This window comes from Amblyomma maculatum, chromosome 5, assembly GCF_055883805.1.
Source record: "Amblyomma maculatum isolate TAMU_Amacu chromosome 5, ASM5588380v1, whole genome shotgun sequence".
NCBI lineage: Eukaryota > Metazoa > Arthropoda > Arachnida > Ixodida > Ixodidae > Amblyomma > Amblyomma maculatum.
The window spans coordinates 151,015,870-151,039,151 of record NC_139348.1 but is presented as its reverse complement, the minus strand read 5'-3'; the positions used below and the strand labels follow the sequence as shown (position 1 = coordinate 151,039,151).

At 45.0% G+C, this 23,282-nt stretch overlaps 2 protein-coding genes across 2 annotated transcripts in view; both read right to left on the bottom strand.

The window, feature by feature from the left end:
• Nucleotides 1-699: 699 nt before the first annotated feature.
• LOC146189973 (ecdysone oxidase-like) lies at nt 700-21,496 on the bottom strand. Its single transcript, XM_084605393.1, has 6 exons — nt 21,329-21,496; nt 15,073-15,217; nt 14,157-14,311; nt 6,664-6,841; nt 4,641-4,857; nt 700-847 (listed from the first exon to the last, which is right to left on the bottom strand). The coding sequence occupies exons 1-6, from the start codon at nt 21,494-21,496 to the stop codon at nt 700-702; spliced, it is 1,011 nt and encodes a 336-aa protein (XP_084461519.1).
• Nucleotides 21,497-22,564: 1,068 nt separating this feature from the next.
• Nucleotides 22,565-23,282, bottom strand: part of LOC146189972 (uncharacterized) — a 49,626-nt gene continuing 48,908 nt past the window's right edge. The window contains exon 11 of the mRNA XM_084604698.1: nt 22,565-22,801. Within this exon, the coding sequence (XP_084460824.1) occupies nt 22,648-22,801 (154 nt within the window). The 3' untranslated portion in view covers nt 22,565-22,647. The remainder of the gene's footprint in view (nt 22,802-23,282) is intronic.

Below are 23,282 nucleotides of genomic sequence, written 5' to 3'. Positions count from 1 at the left end.
TGAGACATAATTTTATAAAAATTGGTATAGACACCGAAGACTGTTTACGTGTGGGAGTGAAAATGCAATACTTTTCGGCATTGGCGAGTTCCTTTGAATAAAGGTCTTTCTGCAAGGTGGTTAATCTGCGTTATTTGTTTTGCATGAAGACAGGCATGTGTTCTGAACATCGAGATGCACAATGATGAAAGCAGAGTAGTTAGAGTGGGACAGTATTTTATTCCAAGTTGATAAGATTGACGTCAAGAGGCACATCTGTCGTATGGAAATTGTCCTTTGGAAAGGCAGTGTTCTCGTCCTCGCTGCGGTAGCAACGAGTTCATTATTTTACGGACGTCGACTTCATGAAGAATCTGCACTTATCAGATCGCTGGAAGTAACAAACTGCGGCAGAAACTACTTGCACGAAAATCAAAACAGCACGCTCACTAAATTGTCCAGAACTGCACATAAAATTACCGATATAAAAAAAAACATAAGGCGTGAGCTGCGCCTCATAATGTAAACTAGCAATATTACTATGCAGTAATAGAATTACTTAGGACAACTGCGAGATTATTTGCCATGTTATCTTTTATTTAACAAAAAACCACGCCCATCTTTTCAACATAATACATTTATTGCTTCTCTTTCACCAAATTCTCTGCCATGTTTACTGAAAAGAAGCGTTTGTGGGTAATGTAGCTGATGCGATAAACGCTATATATAGACAGGCTTCTTAGCGTCTTCTATTATCATACTTCCCGCCTTATCACCGATCATCAATACGGCTGCATTGATGTTCCCAGAGGTGATCTCTGGCATCACTGATGCGACTGCGATTCGTAATCCTTTGATGTCTCTCACCCTGTGTAAACAAAAAAAAAACACGCCTTTAAAACGGAGGCGTTCTCTACGAGCAAAGCAGATTACATTCACTCGGACCATTTATGTAATCGCCAAAAATTAGGAAGTCGCGTAGGCTCCACCTTCAAGGATATTACGTCAGAGCGTTAACGGCTTCAAGCTGCCATTTTATTTCGCATTCTCGATGTGCAAGTGCACTTCACTATCCTCTTATTCAATACTCTCTTAATATGTGCCTCTATGAGAGCCGGTCTCTTAGGCGCCCGTGCGTGCATTGCGCGCTATAGACGTCATCAGCATCGGTGCAGTTAAAGACCTGCTTTAAAAAAGGCGTACCAACATGCCTGCGTGACCGAGAAGTAATGTGTCTGACTCAGGGTCCAACGCTCTCGTTGGATCGTATCTCCATCCTACGCTGGCCTGAAGGATGAGCTCTATTTGTAAAGGCCTTTACGAGCTTTCGCTTCCCGTTTGGATCCTCACAACGCCAACAAGGCCAGATTTTCTACAGTAGGGGCCTTTGTCGCAATCGCCTCAAAAAAGCAACCAGTCGTTCCCATCTCAATGCCTAAAATATTTTGCGCGGCCATACAGTGTTCTTTACTGTGGCATGGTGCGCATCACCATTCATGTACAAATCTTTCTAGAATGAATTAATTAGTGCAATAATATTAACTCACACCTTGCCTCCAAAAACCCTTATGTACCGCTCGCGTGTGAGTCGGGCGTCGGATACAACAACCGTACTCACTTCATCCCCACGTGCCAAACAAGAATACCCAGAACATGTCTGAACCCTGAGTGTTCTCATTGTCTTACAGAAATGCGCCTACCTGCGCCTGTCATCTGTGAACATGAGATTAATTGTACTCTTGATTAAGTACACCCTCTGTACTTTTACAGCATTCATATCTCCTATGACTCATCTTTCCGTTTCAATTTTAGGCTGTTCTCGCATGGTTCACGTCTGATCAAAAATAATTTGCGGCCAAAGATGACTTAATAGTGCACCTCAAACAGCTTGCTAACTAAATCCGGTCTCGCTCAATTCACATTTTGGTGCCAGACTCACAACGTCCTCCCACGTTTGTTCATCTTTGGCTCACTGAGGTCAGATTTGTTTATGGTAGTGAAGACATCTCCTAGAGAAGAGTGTAGAACCTCATCTGTACGGGCTTCTATAGTCACAGACTTTGTCTCGTGTCCCTGCAGAGCCACACAGTATTGACTGAAATAAAAAAAATTACAAGGCTTCAACGCTGCTGAACCAAATATTGAGCGAAAGCATTAGCTGCGGGTGACCGAGAGTTCTTCTCTTTTTCTTCTTCCTCAGCCCCCATATAAAGCCCCGCTATAACCAAGCCATAGGAACGTGCCTTAGTGGCCCATAGGGATAACGAGAATGCCAGGGTCTTAGCAGGCTGATTCTGACATAACCGTCCCATGTGAAACGAGAGACCCAAGTTGGCAGAAGCCCCGCTATAACCAAGCCGTATGAACGTGCCTTACCGGCCTATAGGGGTAACGTGAATGCCAGGGTCCTAGCAGGCTGATTCTGACATAACTGTCCCATGTGAAACGAGAGACCCAAGTTGGCAGCTCCTGCCTACCGTTTGAGTTGTTAGCTCAGCCCTCACCCTAGTGTCAGGTGGGGATGACGTCACAGCGTCACGTGGGTAAGACGTGGCTACCGGCCGAGCTACGCTGAAGGCTCGAAACCTAGAGTAGCATTGCTTTCGCAATAAAATCGTTTGCGTAATAGTATTAACCACCTCTAGTAAAAGGTATTGGAGTGTAAAGCTGCATCTCTGAAGGTTGAATTGGGCCTCCTGAGATAAAATGAGATAAGAAGTGAAGAATAGAAAAATAAACCCTTCGCCAACCGAAACAGCATTACGGCGGGAAGTTTACTGCTTGGCTCTACGCGAAAGGTCCACGTGTTCATGCCACGCGCTCTCCCTGTCCCTCCACTTAAAGAGCCGGAAGGCAGGAGATAAAAGAGCTGGGAACTCTCCCACTCGACGAGTGTGTCTGTTTTCCGGATACCGCAGTCGCAAAGCAGCGAAACCTAATGACTGAGGCTTCCATAGGTGGATGCTGGCTCGCCTGTCACCTGGAGCTACCAAGACGAAACGAAGCTCCTCAAAGACATCTCCGCGCTCTTCTGTAAAGGCCATCTCCCCTTGGTGACCATGGAGGATGCTGTGACCTTATAGCTTCAGCAGTATGCGGACAATCTATCACCAGACAAAGCAGCCAGGAAGGTTTAATCCACATCACTTAATTCCGTCTTGAGCGATGGCCCTGACAAGCAGCATTGGCTGGTGGGGAGGGTCAACGCGGCAGAATTATCGAGTAGACTACCGGACTGGGCTGCGCACTCACTTGTTCAAACAAGACGTTGTAAATATATGTTTTCAATTATTAAATCAATCAGTCACATAGGCGGAGGTGGCCCTTTGGAGTTCGCGCCGCGTACACTCTCCACCCCTGTCCCTGCCCCGATCATCGACCGACAACTTGATGACAGCGTACCAACAGGGGCGGGACTACCAATAGCACTTTTTCGAGTCTAACGTTCGAGTGTTACGTTGTAAGTGGCACTCGAGGTAACGACACAGCACGTTCCACGTCCGCCGCTGTAAAGGAATGTCGTGCTGGCGAACACTCTGAATTATAGGTTACACGCAGCATAAATACCTAAGAAAGAGGAAGATTAAACTGCCGTCACCTTTACTGAGTGGAATAGTACCGGGCATGAATTTCGGAAGCCTTGTGTTCGAATTCTACCTGTGGCGTGTAGTTGTTTTTATTACGAAAGCAATACTACTCTAGGTTTCGAGCCTTCAGCGTAGCGCGGCCGGTAGCTACGTCTTACCCACGTGATGCTGTGACGTCACACCCCTCAGGGGCTGGCAGGAGCTGCCAACTTGGGTCTCTCGTTTCACGTGGGAAGGTTATGTCAGACTCAGCCTGCTAGGACCCTGGCATTCACGTTACCCCTATAGGCCACTAAGGCACGTTCATACGGGTTGGTTAAAGCGGGGCTTTATATGTGGGCTGCGGGAGAAGAAAAAGAGAAGAAGAAGAACAACACTTGGTCACCCGCAGCTAAGGCTTTCGCTCAATATTTGGTCCTGCAGCGTTGAACGCTTGTAATTTTTTCTGTTAATTTCTAGTCAATTACCTCTACATAGAATAAATATTTTACATTGATAACAAATACAAAATCATCCCGTTTATTTTCCTTTGTGTCCGGCTGTTTGCTTCTTTATTATGAATCTTCTCTTTATTTATTTATTTGAAATGCCCTGATGGCCCACACAGAGGACATTAGAGAGGGTACCGATACTACCCATGCTGATATGAGTATCCATTGTACTGATATATCTCATAACATAAAGAGTACATTTCTGCGTTGTATCTTCATCAAGCCTGCCAATGTATCTAAATGCGAGACTAGCTCTTGGTTCCTGCGTGGACTTTAAAATCAGGTCACACAAAGTTGAGCAGAACGGAAAGTTTAGAGAGTTTTAGGTTTTTCATGATGACTGGATGGGCACTATCCAACACGGAGACACACAAAAAAAAAAAGGCGCCAGTCCCGAGTTTCTCTACGTGCATTAAGAAAGTCGTCCTTGATCGCAGGTGTACAAATTATGTTTCTGCAATGTATCTTCTTGGGCACCGAACGCGCAAATCTCTGTTTTAGATGTTGCAGGTATGTAAAATTTTATGCGCTTTCTAGCCTCATCAGTACCTTTCTATTATGTTAGTAGAACGCCCAGCCTCACCTGAGCCTCTCGTCAACCACTGAATTCTTGTGGTTGCCCATGGCGCCTGTGCAGCAGACATGTTGTCCGGGAAAGGCCGCCATCCTCACAAAGCACTGAATGTATTCCGGGCTCCATACGGTGTAGTTTTCGCAAGGTGGATATTTTCCTTGCCATATTGTGGCATTGATAGCTCTCATGGCATCTGTATTGAAGAGCTGCATCACCTTTAGAGTACCTGCAAGAAGCACGGTAGGGTTTCAACACGTTTGAACCTAGAAAGAAGCTTTTCCACGCAAATAGACGTTGATGAAGACGACGATGTCCAATACACAACCGATTATGTGGTAATCTGCTCTTGAGGCTATCGCCTACATAGGCAGAGTGTCCGCTAAATTTGTGCGGTATTCGTATTTTGAATCAATGAGGCATGATAACGTTTTCCAGTCTGTAAGCGCTGGTTGCCTTGGTATCGTTCGTCTCTTTGGCAGACATATATCTTCAAGTTTTATGTTTCCCCATGGCACTCCACACACAATTGTGCGTATATTTTTGCAAGCAAATTTAATTCATATTTACCAAATGTCATTGTATCTTCTAACGTTCTTCATCTTTCTTGCTTATGGGGTGTTCTGCTTGGGGTGAATTTGGCTGTTTCATTCCTACTTGTTCGTTTCTCCTCAAAGTTACTGTTTTAGTGTTAAAGAAGCGTTTGAAGAATGAGTAGCGGCACCCCTATACATTCTTTGTATTTTAGTTCGTCGGGAAACGGTGTACTCCCAAGAGTACGCAAAATATACTTACATCATTGGTCGAATGTTTAGTGAAGTCCCTCAAGGTGCAGTAGATTTGTAATAAACCGTATGGCTGCGCTTGAGTGAATATCAATGAGTAATTACTCCGTTAATACAAATCTACTCCACGATTGGCAATTCCCCTAAATATTCGACCAATATTGCTCCCACTTTGAGTTACTGACCAATTTACTCTCGTCCTACCATCTTATCTCACCGTCCTGGCTAGCTCAGTTGGTAGAGCGACTGCCCCGGAAACGCGGTGGTCCAATGTTAGATCTTCAGAGCATAAGAATTTTTCTTCAACTGCGAAGTTTCTAAGAAAACTACATAGCGTTCTTTTGTACCAATACGGCTGCACTTGGGTGAATGTCAATGAGTAATTACTCCTCTGTTCGAATGCTTTCTTTTAAAAGCTACATACATACCTGGTAAATCGTGATAAGAAACAGGGACACTTTTGTCATGCATAGCATGCACAGCATGATTTCTTTACCGTGTTTGCAGGTAGATAAGAAATTCTGACTTGTTTGGCGAGCATCTTAGTCCTCGACGGAGCGACGTGTGCTTTTACTGCTTCGATGGCTTCTTGTAATCTCTACTCTCTCTGCGGATCACTTTCTACTGTTGTCCAGAGAGTGATGTCGTCTGCATACAAACTAAAGTTTATGCCTCGAAAACGCTCAAGTTCTATGGTAGCTGAAGCGGAGCCACATTAAAAAAAAAATGGAGAGAGAACCGAGTCTTGTGACGTGCCCCTGCATATCCCAGTCGGATTTCTCCGGAATCGGCTCCAATGCGAAGTTTAGCAATCCTACCAGTCAGAAAGTCCCTAATGTAGTTGTATGTTCGTATTCCGACCCCAAGATGCTGAAGGTTTGCTAAAGAAAACATTGTGAAAGCAGTGACGACGATGTTGAAAAACAAGTGTTATACAAGCTTTACTACGTGCGAGTTGGGATTCTTTTGCAACTTGAGTGAATTTGTTTTGTGGCAAAAAGGTTCGCAGAAAGCAAACGTATTTTCTTTGATTACTGCTCTGAAATTGTTAGTTACTTTTGTTGGGCTGCGACTGACTGCTGTATTCAGTTAAGCTTGAAATAGAAAATTTGTCATTGTAATCGGTTACTTATTTTCTGCAACCTTTACAAGACCGGTTTGGATACATAGTGTTTGTATTACACAACCTCCGGCAGTGAGCTTTACTTATGTGCAGAGACGCTTAGTTCTGAAAACAGTGCCAGACTCACCATTAACAATTATGTCGAGGTCAACTTGTTCAGAAAGCATATTTGGGTCGATGAGTGGCTGCATTGTGTAATTAGAGGAGTTTAGCTTGACAGTCCCTCGCGACTTCGGGTGCACCAATGCCACTGCATTCATGAAGCCAATGCTGGTAAGCATCGGCACGTAGTATTTCTGATAAGTCTGGTGAAAGAAAGAAGATGAGAAAAAAGTAAGCGCCATCAACAAAGCAACAATAAAAGTTAATAATTTTAGTCACTGTGCACAAGGCGGTACAAGGCACAATACATTAATTCAGGCGCCAGCCAAGTACAAAAGATGTGCATGACGATGATACGGATGCTTTAGTAGAGCCTATTCAGGGCTATTCCATTACTGCTTTCAAAACGTTCAAATGCCTCAGTAAAAAAGCCGGTTCATACCATAGCACCTCAAACACAAAAGATGCAAAATTCATAGGGGAGAGCCATCGAACGTCCTTCCTGATAACAATCTTGCTTACCTCAAAGCAGCACTTCAAAGATCTTGGTCATAAGCACATTAAGCAATAATGGGTGTTTCGTAATACCTCCTATCTTTTTTTTACTTTTGCTTTGTCCTTCCATTCATTCAGTCATTCTAGGTAACTGAGCAATTTATTTGACGAAATTCAGAACCTAAAATTTTTTTACCTCTTAATCATATTGCGCGAATGATGTGTGCGGGCTCTTATCTCCCTGTCCGTTATTTTTCAGGCATCGACAAACAAAACAATAGCTAGAAAGACGCATAACAATATTTGATGACTTATGGATATTCATAAAATGTGTGGCCCATGCGGCCCGAGCTTTAACCGTGTTTTTCAAGTACCACGAAGGCGTCGGCAGTATCAGCGAAAAAGCATTCACACGATCGTCAAAGCCAAACTATCCCTCGTGCTTGGCTGGTTATTACATCAACTATGATGCCAGCCGTTCTCAACGGACAGAAGCGGCGAAAGGGACAATGGCAGCACAACAGATTGAAGAAAATTTATAGAAAAACGTGTAAACTCTGAGACACATTAGGACATTTGGGAGTTAATTAAACAAAATGGCTGCGAAGCGCGCTTATTTAACATACAAGTAGGACAATCATGAATTATGAGATTCCCATAGACCTTTCCCATAGACGATTCCCATAGACGAATAGTGGATGCCGACTTGCGGGTTCCTAGTCCGGGCCACGGCGCCAGACTTCCCCCTAGCTGCGTCCACGTAGGCAACCTCTTCGGGATCCATTTTTCCGAAGCGTTTTGTTAGCGCTTCGGCTCTCTTATTCCTCTTTTCGGTATTATGCTCCGGATGCTATTCCTAGGGAGTGGGGGTACAACTATTTTCTCCCTACATTTAGGAGGGAAGTTAGTTTTAGTTTGCAGCCCGCGGTCATACTGCAAGCCTGCCATCTGCAAGATGGCTCTGCCAGTAGTGGTGCTACTAAGTCTCTCTAGCTGAGACATGCTAACTTCCTCTGCGAATTCTTCCCAGTTATTATGCACCCCAATGGAGAGGAGTTTCTCCGTAGAGGTGCACATCGAGAGTCCTAGGGCTCTCTTGATACATCTTCGGATGAGAGAGTCTAATTTCCTCTTTTCATCCGCTCTAAGATTTAGGAAGGGCGTATTGTAGCACACTCGGCTACAGATGTAAGCCAGTGCTAGCTTCAATAGGCTTCTCTCTTTAAGGCATGTGCTTCTAAAGGAGATTCTCCTAAATATACCTAGAACTTGCGACGCGTAGTCTTCTAGCTTTTTTATGACGCCGTCATTGTATCCGTTTTCCTGGATACAAAATCCCAGGTTTCTGATTTGTCCTACTTTAGGAACGGTTTTACCCTCGAATCGCCTGATGACGTCATGGCCAGTCGTGACGGTGCAAGGCGTGCCCCTTGTCGAACACAACTAGCATTCCCTTGGAAGCGTCATTACACCCGCCACCGCTTCGGTGGTGGACGACGGCTGTTGCGGCGTGCGTCTTTCTCTTCCTCTTCTTTTTCTTTCTTCTCTACTTTTTCTCTACTGTTCGTACGAGGCAGCGGAGGTAGAGCCAAGTTTCCCTCTTCTTTTTCTTTTCTTCTCTATTTTCTCTTCTGTGCGCATGAGGCAGCGGAGGTGGCTCAGCTACAGAGCCAGTAGCCGACCCGTGCATTTTCTTTTCCTTCTTCCTACAGCCACAACAACAACTCATCAAAGTTCACCGGCTTTCTATAATTCATTTACAGGAAATTAAATGCGCGATATCTGTCTATCGCGGAATCCTGCTATCCTCACAGTAGACAAGGGAAATTATGATGAACGTTTCACAATCCGGGACGTGGCGCAGTTGGTAAAGCGCTGGCTTGGAGATCCAAGGGATGGAGATTCGATTCGCGGTGGAGACAAGATTTATTTATTTATTTATTTTTAACTATTTCAATCAAAAGTCTGATATTCTCTGCCTACAGCCTCTGCTGACAACGATGAGGCATTGAAGGTTTTCGCCCTAAAGGTTCTCCTTAGTGGATAAGTTTTCTCTCTGAAGCGAAAGCGTAAGGAATTTGCTCTTCCACTCTTCCACACTTCTCCAAAAACATGCGCCCGGATCATCATCATGCTAGACGAGTGGCGAGAAGCAAGAAGATGAACGAATCTTATTCAAGAGAAGAAGGAACCTTCTTCGTGGAAGCTGCGGATCCTGTAGTGGGGATATCAACAATATCAGTGGTGCACCAAATGCGAGTCGTGGACGGGCTTTCAGTACGTAACAGGGATACGCAGGCTATGGAGCAAGTGGCAATAGCCCTAGCCGCAACGCACTCCGCATCGAAATACAGTTACAGATTCCTAGACAGCTTATAAAAACTATATGCGTGGCAGAATCACGCCGCTAGCCTGCAAAATTCAGAGTCAATGCAGGACTTCAGCTGCACAGAAGGAGCTAATATGGGTACCAGGTCACCAGGGAGTTGAAGGACACAAGCGCGTACATGCTTCCGCCCGAGCTTTTCTTCCCCGGAATCCTTCTACGTCCTCCCTTGCTGATTTAGGCTCCCCCTTTCCGTTAACAACATAATCAGAGATATTACAGCATTTGCGCCTTGAAAGGCGGACATTCCCGAAGCCCGCTAAGGGTCTCAGTAAATCAGAAGAGTGTCATCTTCGAAGGTTACAAACTATGACATTTAATATTGCAGCAACACTTCACGCCATTGAGCCCGAATCCTTTTCGGCGCAGTGCACATTTTGTGGCCAGAAGGCAAACTTATACCATATGGTATGGGCTTGTCAACAAAATACCAGTATTGATATAATAAATCAGCCAACGTGGGAAGGCTGGGAGGCGGCCCTGTCCAGCTCGGACCTCGAGGAACAACGAGCCCTCGTCGAAAGAGCACGGGCAGCGGTTTTTACAAACGGTGTCCCGGACTAGGAACCCGACCAGCCTTCCCTTAATCTAAGCCAATGTCAACAAATGTTTTTATCATCATCATCATCATCATCTCTGAGGCAAATGTGGCGCGTCGACTGTATTAGGAAGAAGGTTTGCACCCCAAGAGGTAACAGGTGGCTATTCAAATATCCCCGTGTAAGTTGAAAAAAAAAAGCGATAATATGGTGAAAATGAGCCAACAGGCCGCCACACGTAAACGATCTCATTTCTATTCTGTCAAGCTACGTATTTCACCAAAAGTTGTTCAAACTATCAGCGCGACAGCGCAACGGAAAAAGCTCGCGAGAATAGGTGGCAGAATGTTTATGCCATTACGCACTTCTCGAGAACATTGCTTTGTGACTCATCGGGACCACGTGATGAAAACCACATCAGTCTTGCATACACGATAATCACAAGCTGTATGTCGAGCGTTTGCTCAGAATGCGTTATCTGTGCCGATACATTTCCTTCAATTAGAAAGTTAGAATCGTTTGGGCCCCTGGACATGCCTCCCTTCCCCGCAACGAGAATGCGCACGCGCTCGCAGGGTCGGATTAACAGAGATGAAAGCCTGGTTCAAAAACAAAAACAAATTATAGCTCGCCCCCCCCCCCCCTCCCGTGCTGGTCCTACTTCGCCGACCCTGTGTTCATGTTTGAGATTTGACGCGGTTCAGAATTTTCTACAGCGAACAGCCCACATTTACTCGAAGGGTCTGCATGCGGAATGTTTATAAACATCGCCTGAGCAGATACTTTCCCGCAGAACACACGGACAGCCCAGCATCTATGCTGAGCTATTCCAGGAAATGTAAGGACACACACCCTTCCTCAAATATCAGAATGCGCATTCACGAGAAATATTCTTCTAGAGCGGTCGTTTTCTTGGCTAATTCGAGAGCGCAGTACGATTGGCTGCGTGTGTGCACAGGCGAAGTAGAGATGGGTCTTGTTCTTAAGCTGTTCTCAGTTCTTGGTGTAAGTATGGTACAATCATATAATAGTTCGTGAATTGGTTCAGCAGATGAATTAGGCTTCTTTATGCAGTGTTTCTACTCAAACTGCAATATTATGTTCTCTGTGGTGGCGTACAGTACAGCATGTAATGTTTATTACTACAAACGCTTTTCTAATGTGGGGAGCTAAACCTTTTCGAAATGATGGCACCTGTAGAAAAAATAACTGCTAATGAACTGGCAAAAACTAGTCTTAACCCTCTCTAATCATCAGTAACATATATTTACATTTATACAGATTTCTTGCATTTGCAAAAGCTAGTATATTTACATTTTGTACATTACTTCCATATTTTAAAACAGATGGAAGCACTTTTGCATCTATGGCACATCTTGTGACATTTCTATTTACAAAATAAATTTACCGTTTAGGCGATCGCGCATGCAGCTCACTCCACTGAGAAGCCACCGCGGCTGCAGACGGTGGTAGAAACAATTACGGTGCGCTTTGAAAATATGGTTGACACGTAAGCTCCGCCTATAAATGTATTACTGAACAACGTCAGTGGTACCTCTTTGTCGCCTCCTCATGCCGAACCTCGTTTGCGTCCACGCATTTTCTTTTTAAACAGGGTAAAGACATCAGCCGTGCTATCACCGCTTAAGCGTCCTTCTATAAATATTTCAAAGAAAATCCACTTTTAATTGTTGCATGCATTTACATAACGTATCTCATTTTTTTTTTCTTCTACATTTAAGCAAGCGAATAAATGTATTTAAAATTTTATAACCGTTCTTAGCCTTTCGATGGGAAAGTTTCTTGATGTAATCTTCAACGTTGAGCCGCGTAAGAAACTCGTGTCTCTGTTCACAGCAGCTAAGAACTTCTGAGGCGGCTTTCGGCTATCGGCAGTCATAATCTCTAGCTAATAATTTATAAATGCAAAAGCATTACTTCGCTACTTTCACAAATTTCTGTCCGCAGAACGTGTCCGTACACCGTGTCCGCAGACCGTGTCCGCAGACCTTTCCGCAAACTGTTTCCGCATATCGTGTCCTTCGAGATTGACCCGAGGGACGCAAAGCTTCGCCCTTGCTCTCGCGAGGAAGCTTATCAGTCTTTACAAATTTCAAGTGAGGCGTTCCGCTGTTGACAGTCCAGGCGGATGGAAATGCTCATCGAAAAGTATCCATGAATGGCTTTATAAGTGATAAGCGCCCTGTCAAGCGACGAGGGCGCTGTAATTATTTGGGGCACGATCAACAGTGATGGTCAAGGCTCTTTTTCACTTAATGAAGAGCGCTGTTAAGTTTCCGCACAAGGGCTATTCACATGGCAGACCCTTGGTCCGCGGACCAGGCATCCCGTGACGTCCTACATTAGCTCTATGATATACAGGGCTAGCCTGCGTAGGCGAAAAAGCTGCGCCGACGTTTAGTCCTATTGCTTCCATTCCATTGACCTTAGTCGTCCCAGGAGGCTATAAGATTAGACATCTTAACATACATTCTGTATTTCAGTGGGACGTGACATGGCGTTTCGTGCAAACGTTCATGTTCGGGGAGGGGGGGGGCTAATGGTGTTTACTGTGGCATCCTTCAGGAAGAACTGAGAACTGGTCATCTGCACCTTTGGTGACCACTTAACCGAAAGCCGCTTCGTCGTGCAACAAAATCAGCATGCTAGGGGGCTGGCAATAGGTGGCGACCAAACTCTTGCCGATCACATTTGGGGATTCATCAACATGCAGTTGGCCTAGCACGATGAACACCATTGAGGACGGCCGTGCACATGCATAAACCACCTTAGAATTTATTTGTTTGTTTCTAGTCGCACCATAGTTTATGGGGACTGCCGTGTAGCATGAGAGACGCTTCGTACTCGTCACGTCGCGTGGCATTATATTTATAGGTATAGGTCAGGCTGTACAGCACTCGCATTTTAAGCCAAGGGCAATTTCACAAAGTATTAGTTGAATTACCGAATTACAATCGCGGTTTTGCACAGAAATAAAAAGCCTTTTATACAGCCCGACATATTGTTAACACTTCTTGCACTGGCTGTATGCAGCACGGATCCTGAGTTCCCTGCGTTTTCCGCCTAAATGTAATCGTCTCTACAAGAAGGTTCAGAAGTCGAGTAAGCCTAGCCGGTCGTTTGCTATAGAATGTCACGTCCATTGCTAAAACGTGCACTCGATAGTAACAGCGACATTTCTGCTGTTCTTTTGCTCACGCGTTCAACAGCTCCGCCGCGAAAGTGGCTAACTCACCACAATAAAATACAAGGACGGCCCTTTTCAGCTTCTGCCTTGCAAATTGTGTCTATAAAAATGCATAGTTAACAGGCCTGCAGTAGTATCAGGAACCGCGCAACGCGCATGCAGGCACACACGTCATGGTGCACACACGCCATGGTGAGAAGTCATTCTGTCATTGTTCACGTGACCTCGCAGGTTTGCTGAACTTACATTAGGAACAACTCAGTTGGCAAAGGGATGACCTAAATGCATTGTTGCAGTATTCAAAACTCAGAATCTGAATCTGAGTCTCCTTTTGATATTGTTTTTTAATCCATAGAGCAAGACAGGTCATTCCTAATCGCAGAATTAAATGAACTATTAGGTAGACTGGACGATGCAAATATCACGGGGCAGAGGCCTTCAGTTCGGAGAAAATACCTAACATCGCAAACTAACATATATGTCGAATTTACCACTGAGGAGACCTGTGTTTTGACACCACCCTACCGGCAGACCGATATGCTAATGTGCAACGAGACCATGTCCAGGACGATCGGTGATGGACGTCTCCTTCTGTCGTGATCGTCAGCAGCAGAGCAGTGAAACGTCCTACTATCAATTTCTCACGTCTGATAAACTTCCGCGCAAGAGTAGGGGTGGTTTTGCGTCATTCTGAGCACTCTCACTGCGAGCGCGCAGCGCAAGATAGCAGCGGCGCGGCGCAGCCCCCGCAGAGCCCCTTCCACCAAGGCCGCGGCCTCTCCACTTTTGCTCACAGCTGTTTATGTAATTTGAAAGTTCCTATTTCTATCGTGATTTTCAAGCTGCCGTCTCTACACGTTTCTTCGCTCAGAAATAAAGATGGTTCTTACTTCATTCGAAACGTATGGTGACTTCGCAATCTCTTGACTCGGGAAAACATCCGTAAGCTCCAACTCAATATCAGGGTAGTCGGGAAGGGGTCGATCGGGAATGCCGCTGTTTGTAAAGAGCAATGCCTCGAAGGCGCCGGGTAAGGTAAGCAGTCCTGCATAGAGTAAAGACCGAAACTGTTTTTGGGCGCAATATAATGAGAATGTTTTCGCATATTTTGCAAATCTTACTGTTTAGAAAATTAACTAAAGAGTGTGCACTGAGATCATGGTGTCACAACAATTTCGTCATCAAGGGAATTAACAAACATATATGATATAAATCTCTTCTCAAATAAACTTCTGCACAAAACCCGGAATTTTCCTATGCCTCCTTTTTTGAAAATTAGATTATGCAAACATCCAGATAGTTTCTTTCTTTTCAGCCAGTATGTGCGATCACATACACCCGCTGTCACTATACCTTAATTTTTTCAATAAACATTTACAACAGAGGCGAAGAGAAATCCTTATTTGGCATTACGCACCAAATTATCGTGACGTGGAGGCGTTTCAAAATACTTAAATTTTCTCTACAATGACTAAATGGCAGAAAATACGCGGGCCTCTACATCGAAAATATTCTTGGCTGAGAAATGACCGAGTGAAAATATTTCCTTATAAAAAAGCTTAGATGCATATAGCTGAACAATATTAAAAAAACACGGTAAGTTCTCTTCGTAGCTGCAATTTTATTCCTTCCTTCAGCGCTTGAAGGTTGTGAAGGCAAGACATTGCTGTTCAGATGGTATTTAAATTAAAGTGTCCTATACATATTGCGTCCAAGTCTATTTGATAATACTTAGCATCTTGATACATTCAGTCAGAAGCCATATCCTGACTCTGAGCGTCGGTTAGAGTTTGTAGCGACACTCACCTGTCTGATTTTGGTGGTACTCAATGATGCTTTGGTTGATCTTGCTTAGCCCTATGTAATCACCATTCGTTGTCACCACCAGACCCACAAATACAACGTGATCCTGGAGACCTTCACCAACAGGTAGATTCTTCAAAACATCAACCTGCAATGAAGGGAAGGAAATGTCAGCCTAATATCCCGATTTGAAGCAGGTTTAGCGTTCATTTAGAGAAAGTTAGTCATAAACCTAAATAGTTCTCCCGAATTCTCCCGAATTCTTGCAAGCGTACGAATAACTCCTAAGTGGCCGGCGGACAGTTCGTCGTGACAAGCGCTTAAGATTTCAGGCCTTAGGTGGGTAGGTACTACGAGTAGAAATGTCTCTTTTGATCTTTCAAAATTTCGCTTGTAGAGAACTCCACTTCGTAAAGCGTATGACTGCAAGCCACGGCGAAAAACAATCGGTACTCTATTACCGCGTCCTTCCAGATAACCGATGAGCGGCGCCAGCTCCGGGTCCTTGCGTTGAAAGTCAGCCATATGGGATTGGGTAATGGCCCCAATAAAGGGAAAATCGTCGGCGTTGTCCACTGCAGTGGAGTCCAATGGCGCGCGTGACAAGCAATCCGCAGTTCAGTTCAGTCGTTCAGTGGTGTCCGACTCTTCGTGACCCTATGGACCATGTCACGCCACGCTTTCCGGTCTCTCACTATCTTCCTAACATCACATAACTTCATCTGCAGTGCCTCGAGGATGCCATCTAACCATCGCGTTCGCTGCCTACCCCTTCTCCGGCGACCCTCAACCTTCCCCAACATCAAATCTTTCTCCAGCGACTTCTCATCTCATCAGATGACCAAAGTAGCTGAGCTTTAACTTTAAAATTTGACCCTCCAATGAGCAGTCAGGATTTATGGTCGACAATATCGACTTATTTGATCTTCTGGCAGTCCAAGGAACTCTCAAGAGTCTTCGCCAGCACCACAATTCAAACGCGTCAATTCTTCGGCGGTCATCCTTTTTCACAGTCCAACTCTCGCATCCATACATCACAACTGGAAAGACCATAGCACGAGTTATACGGATCTTGGTTGGCAGACTAATGTCTCTGCTCTTTGCTAGGCGGTCAAGGCTAACCATTGCTCTCTTTCCCATAAGCAGGCGTCTCCTAATTTCATGGCTGCAGTCTCCTTCCGAGGTAATCTTGGAGCCCAAGAAGAGAAAATCTGCCACAGCTTCCACTTCTTGTCCATTGATGCTCCAGGACTTGATAGGGCAAGACGCCATGATCTTTGTCTTTTTAATGTCCAGTTTAAGCCCAAACTTCTCACTCTCTTCTTGTACGCGCATCAGAAGTCTAGTGAGTTCCACTTCACTTTCTGCCATTAAAGTGGTATCATCCGCATATCTAAGGTTGTTGATACGTTTTCCAGCAATCTTCACTCCAGCTGAAGACTCGTCCAGACCGGCCTTTCTCATGATGCACTCTGCATATAGGTTAAATAGGCAGGGCGACAGTATGCAGCCTTGCCTCACCCCTTTCTCAATCGGAAACCAATCAGTAAGACCATGCCCAGTTCTGACTGTGGCCTCTTGCCCTTCATACAGGTTCCTGAGGAGACAGATGAGGTGAATTGGAACACTCATCTCTTGGAGAGCTTGCCACAATCTGCTGTGATCTGCGCAATCAAACGCTTTCGCATAATCAATAAAGCAGAAGTAGATGGGTTTCTGGAACTTTCTTGCTTTTTCCATGATCCAGCGAAGGTTAGCAATTCGGTCTCTAGTTCCTTTGCCCTTGCGAAACCCAGCTTGCACGTCAGGAAGCTCCCGATCCACATACTGCTGCAGCCTACCTTGGAGGATTTTCAACATCACCTTGCTAGCATGCGAAATAAGCGCGATCGTGCGGTAGTTGGAACAATCTTTGGCATTGCCTTTCTTTGGAATGGGGATGTAAACTGACCTCCTCCAATCCTGTGGCCACTGCAGGGTTGTCCAAATCTTCTGACATAATGTATGCAGAATGTTAACAGCATCATGGTTGAGGTTTTGAAGCAACTCAGCTGGAATGCCATCAATTCCGCTAGCTTTGTTCTTAGCAAGGCTGGCTAAGGCCCATTCAACTTCACTCTTCAGGATGCCCGGCTCGAGATCAGTAATCACAACCGTCTTATGTTGGGTTTGCACATTCGGGTCCTTCTTGTACAGTTCTGTGTATTCCTGCCACCTCTTCTTTATCTATGAGGCTTCAGTGAGGTCCTTGCCTTGTTTGTCTTTTATCACGCCCAGCTTAGCACAGAAGCTTCCTTTGATATCTTTGATTGTCTTATACAGAGCTCTTGTGTTCCTTAACTGGCTGTTGTCCTCAACTGCTTGGCACTGTACGTTCAGGAAGGCATTCTTATCTCTCCTTTCTATTTTCTGAAAATCCGCATTGAGAACATTGTATCTTTCTCTTTCCCCCATAACTTTTGCCATCCTCCTTTCCTCAGCTATTTGCAAAGCCTCTTCAGATAACCAGTTTGCTTTCTTGCATTTCTTTTGCTTCGGAACTACCTTAGTAGCAACTTCTTGTATTATATCACGAACATCAGTCCACACCTCTTCGGGCTCTCTGTCTTCTAGATCTAATTCTTGAAATCGATTCCTCACTTCCACAGCATATTCTAATGGAATTTGATCCAGATCATACCTGAAAGGCCTTCTAGTTTTCTGCGTTTTCCTCAATCGAAGCTTAATTTTCGCAACAAGAAGCTGATTATCGGTGCCACAATCGGCCCCAGGCCTTGTTTTTACTGCTTGTATAGCGCTTCTCCATCTCTGCCGGCAAAGAATATAATCGATCTGATTCCTGTACATACCGTCCGGTGAAGTCCATGTGTATAGGCGCCTCTTGTGCTTTTGAAAATGAGTATTCGCTATGGTCAGGTTGTTTACTTGACAAAACTCTACTAGCCTCTGCCCTGCTTCATTTGGCTCGCCAAGACCGAACTTGCCTATAATTCCGGATATTTCTTCACTTCCGACCTTAGCATTCCAGTCTCCTATGAGAAAAACGACGTCTGATGATGGGGCGAGGTCTAAAAGGCATTGTAAGTCCGCATAAAATCTCTCAACGTCAGCTTCTTCAGCAGTAGTGGTCGGTGCATAGACTTGGATAACTGTTATATTGAAAGGGTGACCTTGGATCCGAAGTGAAATCATTCGGTCGTTTTTGGGGTTGTACCCTAGCACTGCTTTGCCCATTCGTCTGTTTACTATGAGAGCGACCCCATTCCTTCTCTTGGATTCTTGCCCACAATAAAAGACATAATGGCTGCCGGAGTTAAATTCTCCCATACCGGTCCACTTGAGCTCGCTGATACCCAAGATATCAATGTTCAATCTGTCCATTTCTCGCTTGACGACATCCAGTTTACCTTGCGTCATAGATCTTACATTCCATGTTGCTATTTGATATATCTCCTTGCAACATCGGACTTTCCGGTCGCTTCCCGACACATCCACAACTGAGCGTCCTTTTGGCTTTAGCCCAGCCGCTTCATTCGTCCTGGAGCTACTAGGAATCGCCCTTTGTTCATCCCCAGTAACATGTGGGACGCCTTCCAACCTGGGGTCTCATCTTCCGACGCCATATCTTTAATGGTATTGTGACTGGCCATAGGGTTTTCTTGGCAGGAAATACTGGAGTGGGTTGCCATTACCTTCTCCAGTGAATCACATTTTGTCAGAACTCTCTGCCGTGACATGTCTATCTTGGGTGGCCCTACACAGCAGAGCTCACGACTTCATCGAGTTTCGCAAGCCCCTCCGCCACGACAAGGCAGTGATCCATGAAGGGGAGCAACTTCTTAGTCTAATTCCATACATGGAGAGGACTCTATGGACCGAAGCATCGGCGCCACAGCTATTCATTGAATCGGGGACAGCATAATGCATCCAAAGCATGTCTTCATCTCCAGGCTTCAAGTCTCGCGTCATTCTTGTAATTTCTAGAGTCGAACGTCAGTGAATTTGTGGTCTTTCTGAGCCAAGCTAAATTATTGAGGCAGTGAACATAGCAGATGGTAAAGAAGCGTGCTTAAGCAGCACTTCCCTGATGCTTCATCCGAAGGAAACGGCTTTTTTTTTTGGCAGTGAGGGGATAAAGTTTTACGTCACGCGACGGAAGTGGTTGTCCACTTTTTATCACTCTCTGTATATAAAGACATGCTTCTTGAATAAAACTTTGATTATCAGTTCAGCGCAATGTATGCTTGTTTTTCTATCTGTCTGTGGTCCTAGCGCTATTTTAACATAATGATACGCTGGTATATGCCCGAATGTGCGCGCGTGTCGGCATAAACACGAATACCAAATTTTGTTAGCCAACTAGGAAAGGCTGGCAGGCGGCTCTGTCCAGATCAGACTTGGAGGTCAAGCGGGCCCTCGTCCAGAGAGCTCGGGCAGCAACGACGACCAGGGCCGTCCCGGAATAGGGACTGCCACCAAGCGTAAGCATCTCATTGTTGTTTTTCTAAATTATGTCACAACCTAAATAAACGTTTTCTTCTCTTACTTCTCTACTTACCTGTATAATTATTGCTTGTAAACTGTAGCCATAGATCAAAGCAACAACTGTGTTGACAGTAAGCATACTGCAGTCCTCTTTAGCAAAATATTAATTTTTGCAAGAAGCGTAAGCCACTTTTAGGTGTGCGTATAGCTTTAAAAATCTCACCTGCACAAGCTCTGATACGCCTAACTTTCGCTTTCATTGAGGAAACCTTTATCTCCCTCTCCCCTTCCCTAAGGTTCCCTATAACTTACATAGAGAGGTGTTGTGTGCTGTGGTACATAAGGCAGTAGCTCAAGGCCTTTAATGTTCTAAACCAGTTCTGTATAGCAAGGTTTTATTGCGAAAGCAATGCTCCTCCCATTTTCAGCTCTTCGCGTAGCCACGGTCGGCAGGCACGTTTGACCTTTAATGACCCCAGATGTCTCTGACGTCATACCATCTGCGAGAGATGGCCTACCAAGTCGAGTAGTCGGGTGGTGGCGGTTGGTAGGCATGGTGCGCCGCGGGTGAGATGACGACGTCACTGTGACGTAATACCAGCTGCGACAGATGGACTACCAAGTGGAGTCGTTGGGTGGCGGCGGTTGCTAGGCACGGCGCGCTGCAGCTGGAGCCGCGCTGCTACCGAGTGGAGGCGCTGCTTTCACCTTTTCTCTCGCAGTTGTGAGGATGAGGAGGAAAACGATGGGTATACAGAGGCTCGCGCTTTTTCAGCTGAGGCACTCGCTATGCATCGTGATAAACAAAAAGAAGAGTCACGTCGTCTGGATGAAGCCAGGAAACGACAGCGAGCTAGAGACTGATGAACGGGAACAGCGTCTCATTCGACGGTGCGCTCACGATGCAGCTAGAAGAGCGCGTCGCGCTTCTCTTGAATCGTGCTCAACCGGTGACGACTCCAGATGGAATGTAATGGACGCTTTGAGCAGTGAAGACTCTTTGTCGACGTGTTCACCCAGCATTCAAGAATGTAGAGCGACGCGTTCAGAAAACAGAAGAACGGCAGCAGAACTATAGCGTAGCCATGCTATTATTGCTTTCACAACCTACCGGGCTTAAGTAAAGCTAAGTCTGAGCTAATTTTTTATCATACTTCTAGCTGAAACAGCACACCGCCTGCTAAGAAACCTCTAAAATTCCCTATATGTATTACCGACTCGGAAGTCTATCTACAGTCTTTCTGTCCAGTTCTCACTTGGCCACATCTTCGAAATTTATAGACTCCGCTTGATGGTTTTGTTTCGTGGTTTAGCATCAAGAAACAGCATAGAGTTTTGCAAAACGTTAAATATTTTTATTTCAAAACATGCAACTGGAGGTCTTGTAGACATCGTGGCTTGACTGTTTTAATACGAGAAGGGGGATATATGGGGTAACATAAAAGTCCTTTAGGATCCGTGCGATCGAATGAGCAACCTGAGGGTGATGGTGCTACAAAAAGAAGCAGAATAACGACTAGCGGAAAAGCGGAGTCTATGGTGCATTCCCAGGAGAGAGCATAACAGGAGGGAGAGAATTAAAGTGCGCGAGAATGGAATGGGGCTGGATTTAAGAGAGGAACGGCAAAGGAAATAAACGTGGGAGCATAAGGGGGAAATGGAAGAGCAGGGTATGGCGGGAACAAATGGGAAGAGGTTCCACTCAGTTGGACCGCCTAGTACATATATGACGCGTTGAAATACAATCGATGAGAAGAGAAACATGCGGACTCGCCCACACGCTGCTCGAGTTGAAGTCGACAAGGTATGTGGATGCACCGACTGGTGGAGAGCTCCGAATCGTAGTACCATCTGAATTATGGTGAAGTGTTGAAAAACGCACAGGAGGCTTGGACTGCACGTATGCATGGATGTATTTCTTAAAATATTTGGATCTCCACATCGGTAACCAGAATCCGTGGAGAGCTGTGTCTATATTTCGCATTACCGGGTATCGTCACGCTTGCTCTTTTTTATCGCTGTAGTTTGGCAGGACTCCTTCTTGAGCCCCGAAAGTTTTCCAAGCCCCTCATTTTGTTGTAAATTTGAGCGCAGCATGCGCAGCATACAAGGCAAGATACCAAGTTCAGTTCCCCTTGCAAAAACGCCTATTTGACAATGTAATAAGGAATGACATTTGTAGTTTTCTTGTACATTCGTATTCGTTATTTTATTCGTCATTCGACTGTATTTCAATGCTCCTGTTTTAAAATATTTCTAATTACGAGAAATATGATCGTTCAATTGTCTCGGTGTAGTTATTATTTCCCACCGCTGACGACGTGTGCTATGTTCACGGGTCATTTTTCTTTTTTCCTCTAGCGCGACTTTGTTTCAAGTATTTTGAGAGGGTCTTGAAACCAGCAATCTTTTCGCCTTGATAAGAGCAACCCGTATTGACTAATAAGACTATGAACAATGTGAGAGTTTACATTTGAGACAGCTGCGACCCTCTATATGACGACGCAGAGGAATTTGACGCACTGAGAAGACAGCTGCTACCCTCTATATGACGACACAGAGGGATTTGACGCACGAGAAGACAGCTGCTACCCTCTATATGACGATGCAGAGGGATTCGACGCAAAATAGAGAGTATAAGGACATACATAGCATGTTTGCGTAACTGTCTAAATATTACAACTGCTTCAAAAGTGAACCTAACGACGAGATTTATATTTTATGGTCGTGTACTTCATCAACGGCCGGTAGTTATTATCTCATTAGAAGTACACTATAGCGGCAAAACATTTCTGTTACGAAAACAAAAACTGAAATTTCAACAACCTGGCACAAACCGCGCTTAAAATTACTGATATAAAGAAGACAACAACGCCTGAACTACGCCTTGAAATGTAAACAAGCACTGTCAATCTGCAATAATAAGTTGATTTAGGTCAACTGCAAGACTAGGTGCGAAGCTTTCTTATTTGATAAAGAACAACGCTCATTTTTTCAAGATAATGTACTTTATTGCTTCTTTTTCACCAAATTCTGTGTCACCTTAGATGAAAAGAAGGGTGTCTACGCCAGTTTTAGCTAGTACCAAAGATGCTATGTAGTCTTATATATGCGACTGTTAGCATCCTCTATTATCATAGCCGCAGCCTTATCGCCGATCATCATTACGGCAGCGTTGATGTTCCCAGAGGTGATCTGTGGCATGACTGATGCGTCTGCTATCCGCAGTCCTTGAATACCTTTAACCCTGCGTAAACAGTAAAATCGTACTTTAGATCTCGACAATTCTCAAAAATCTCAAACAACAATGCGGATTTCATTCACAGCAACCAATGTTATAATCACAAAAGACTATGAATTTCCCTTAGGCTCCGCCTTGATAGGTATGACACGAGTACTAATAGCTCCCCTCTGCCATTTTCCAGCTAGGGTCCTCGTCGTGCGCGTACACTTCGCTGCTCCCTTCAGACTTATCCCTAAATGTATGCCTCTATGAGAGCATCAAGACTCTTGTTAATATTGTTACGGGGATGTACTTAATGTGACGGCACTGCGATGGGCTGAACTCGACGCTAAGACTTCGGTAGCCGTGCAGAATCCGCTCTCTCAGCGTCGTTCTCTTTTTCAACGCTTCGTCGTGCCCGCGTTCCTCGATCGTCGTCTTTGTCAGTGAGCACATCACTTTGGTCCCGCGTTTCCCGGTAACACTACCCCCCTCGGCAAAAGGC

What these genes read in the sequence shown, in the direction of transcription:
- LOC146189973 (XM_084605393.1), bottom strand. Translation starts at nt 21,496, where the DNA reads ATGTGGAGATCCAAATATTTTAAGAAATACATCCATGCATACGTGCAG. An exon ending in TCAACTCGAGCAGCGTGTGG is followed by an intron (nt 15,218 to 21,328) that starts GCGAGTCCGCAT and finishes CCTTCATTGCAG; the next exon opens with GTTGATGTTTTGAAGAATCT. An exon ending in CCTCGACATAATTGTTAATG is followed by an intron (nt 4,858 to 6,663) that starts GTGAGTCTGGCA and finishes TGCTTCTTGCAG; the next exon opens with GTACTCTAAAGGTGATGCAG.